The 1,675-nt window shown below is 38.7% G+C and overlaps 1 protein-coding gene across 1 annotated transcript; it reads right to left on the bottom strand.

Annotated features, from left to right (window-relative positions):
- Nucleotides 1-869: 869 nt before the first annotated feature.
- On the bottom strand, nt 870-1,373 carry LOC131613488 (secreted RxLR effector protein 161-like). The gene has a single exon (XM_058885154.1). The coding sequence runs from the start codon at nt 1,371-1,373 to the stop codon at nt 870-872; it is 504 nt and encodes a 167-aa protein (XP_058741137.1).
- Between the last annotated feature and the right edge of the window lie 302 nt (nt 1,374-1,675).

Here is a 1,675-nt window from a genome sequence, read left to right as displayed (position 1 = left end):
TATTTGGGGAGTTTTACATATCAAGTAGAATTTGATTACCTCCTAGTGTGTGTAGGTGGTAAGGGAATCTTATATCCTTCCCAATCATCATGCTATTCTTATTGGGACTTATTATGAGCATCTTAAAAGTGACACCACTATCCCACTATATTATGTTTCGCCAAATATAGTATAGTGTTAGTTTGTTTACTAAAGTACTAATCAAGTAATAGTTGAAAGATATTTGAATTACACGATTAATGATACAACATACAAAATCAATTATGTGAATCAATGGAGAAACAAATTAGGTGAATCAATGGAGAATTTGTCTCAGTTCAATTAGAAAAGATGTTGATTAGAGAATTGAGAGAAAATAAGAGAGAGTAATTGAGGGTGAGAATTAAAATTGACATTAATAACAATAGGGTGTAGTGAGTCCCTTATATACAACAAGTTACAACAATGATTGGGATCCCAAAAGCAATTAAAACAGAAAATAAAACTAGTAAGTTACAGTGTAAACGGTTACGGCAAATAGCGTAATCGGTTACGCCACAATCGCAGTGCCTCTGTTTCTGTTTTTACGGGCTCGTAACCGGTTACGCCACAAACGCAACACCTCTATTTCTATTTTTACTGGCTCGTAACCGGTTACGGAAAATAGCGTAACTGGTTACGCCAACTGAAATGCAGGAAAACAACATTTTCAATACACCACTTCATTTCAGTTGGTCCAAGTCCAGCATGCTCAAGCTCATCTTCAACCTCTTGAAAACCTCATTTATTACTCCCTTGGTCAACAAATCCGCCACTTGGTCCTCTCTTCGACAACATCCCAATCGTAACTTTTCTTCACTCACTAGCTCCCTCAAATAATGAAACCGCATCTATATATGCTTGCTTCTTCCGTGTGCAATTGGATTCTTTGCAAGATTAATCCCAAAAAAATTATCAACAAGAAGTGTAGTAGCCTCACCCTCATTGATATCCAACCCCTTCAATAGATTCATAAGCCACATGGATTGGAAAGCACACAACGATGCCGCAATATACTCGGCCTCACAAGACGAGAGTGCTACCACCGGTTCCTTTTTTGAACACCAAGAGATTGGTGTCCTACCAAACATAAAGATGCATCCATCCATTGACTTTCTATCAACCCTATCACCACACCAATTGGAATCGGTGAAACCAAGTAAATCACATTTTTGGCCCGTATCCGATGCCGGAAAAAGAATTCCACAACCAAGAGTTCCTTTAACATATCTAAGGATCCTCTTGACCGCCTCCAAATGAGACACATTCGGTCTCTCCATGACTCTACTAGCAATACCAACACTAAATGTCAAGTCCGGTCGCGTATTGCACAAATACCGCAATAATCCAATCATCTCTGATATTGAGTTGGACTCACATCTTTCTCATCTTCACTCTTGGACAGTTGTAGCCTTGCTTCACATGGTATAATTGCCGCATTACAATTCTCCATTTCAAACCTCTTCAATATCTCAAGTGCATACCTCCTTTGATGCACGAGCAGTCCTGTTTTTGACCGCTTGAACTATATGCCAAGAAAATATGCCATGATTCCAAGGTCCATCATCTCGAACTCATTCATGAGTTCACTCTTGAACCTTGAGATACTCTTCTCACAACTGTCGATAATTAAAATATCATCCACATATAGGCAAAG

This window comes from Vicia villosa, linkage group LG6 (genome assembly GCF_029867415.1).
Source record: "Vicia villosa cultivar HV-30 ecotype Madison, WI linkage group LG6, Vvil1.0, whole genome shotgun sequence".
NCBI classification, from domain to species: domain Eukaryota; kingdom Viridiplantae; phylum Streptophyta; class Magnoliopsida; order Fabales; family Fabaceae; genus Vicia; species Vicia villosa.
This window is presented reverse-complemented; position numbering and strand designations above follow the sequence as displayed.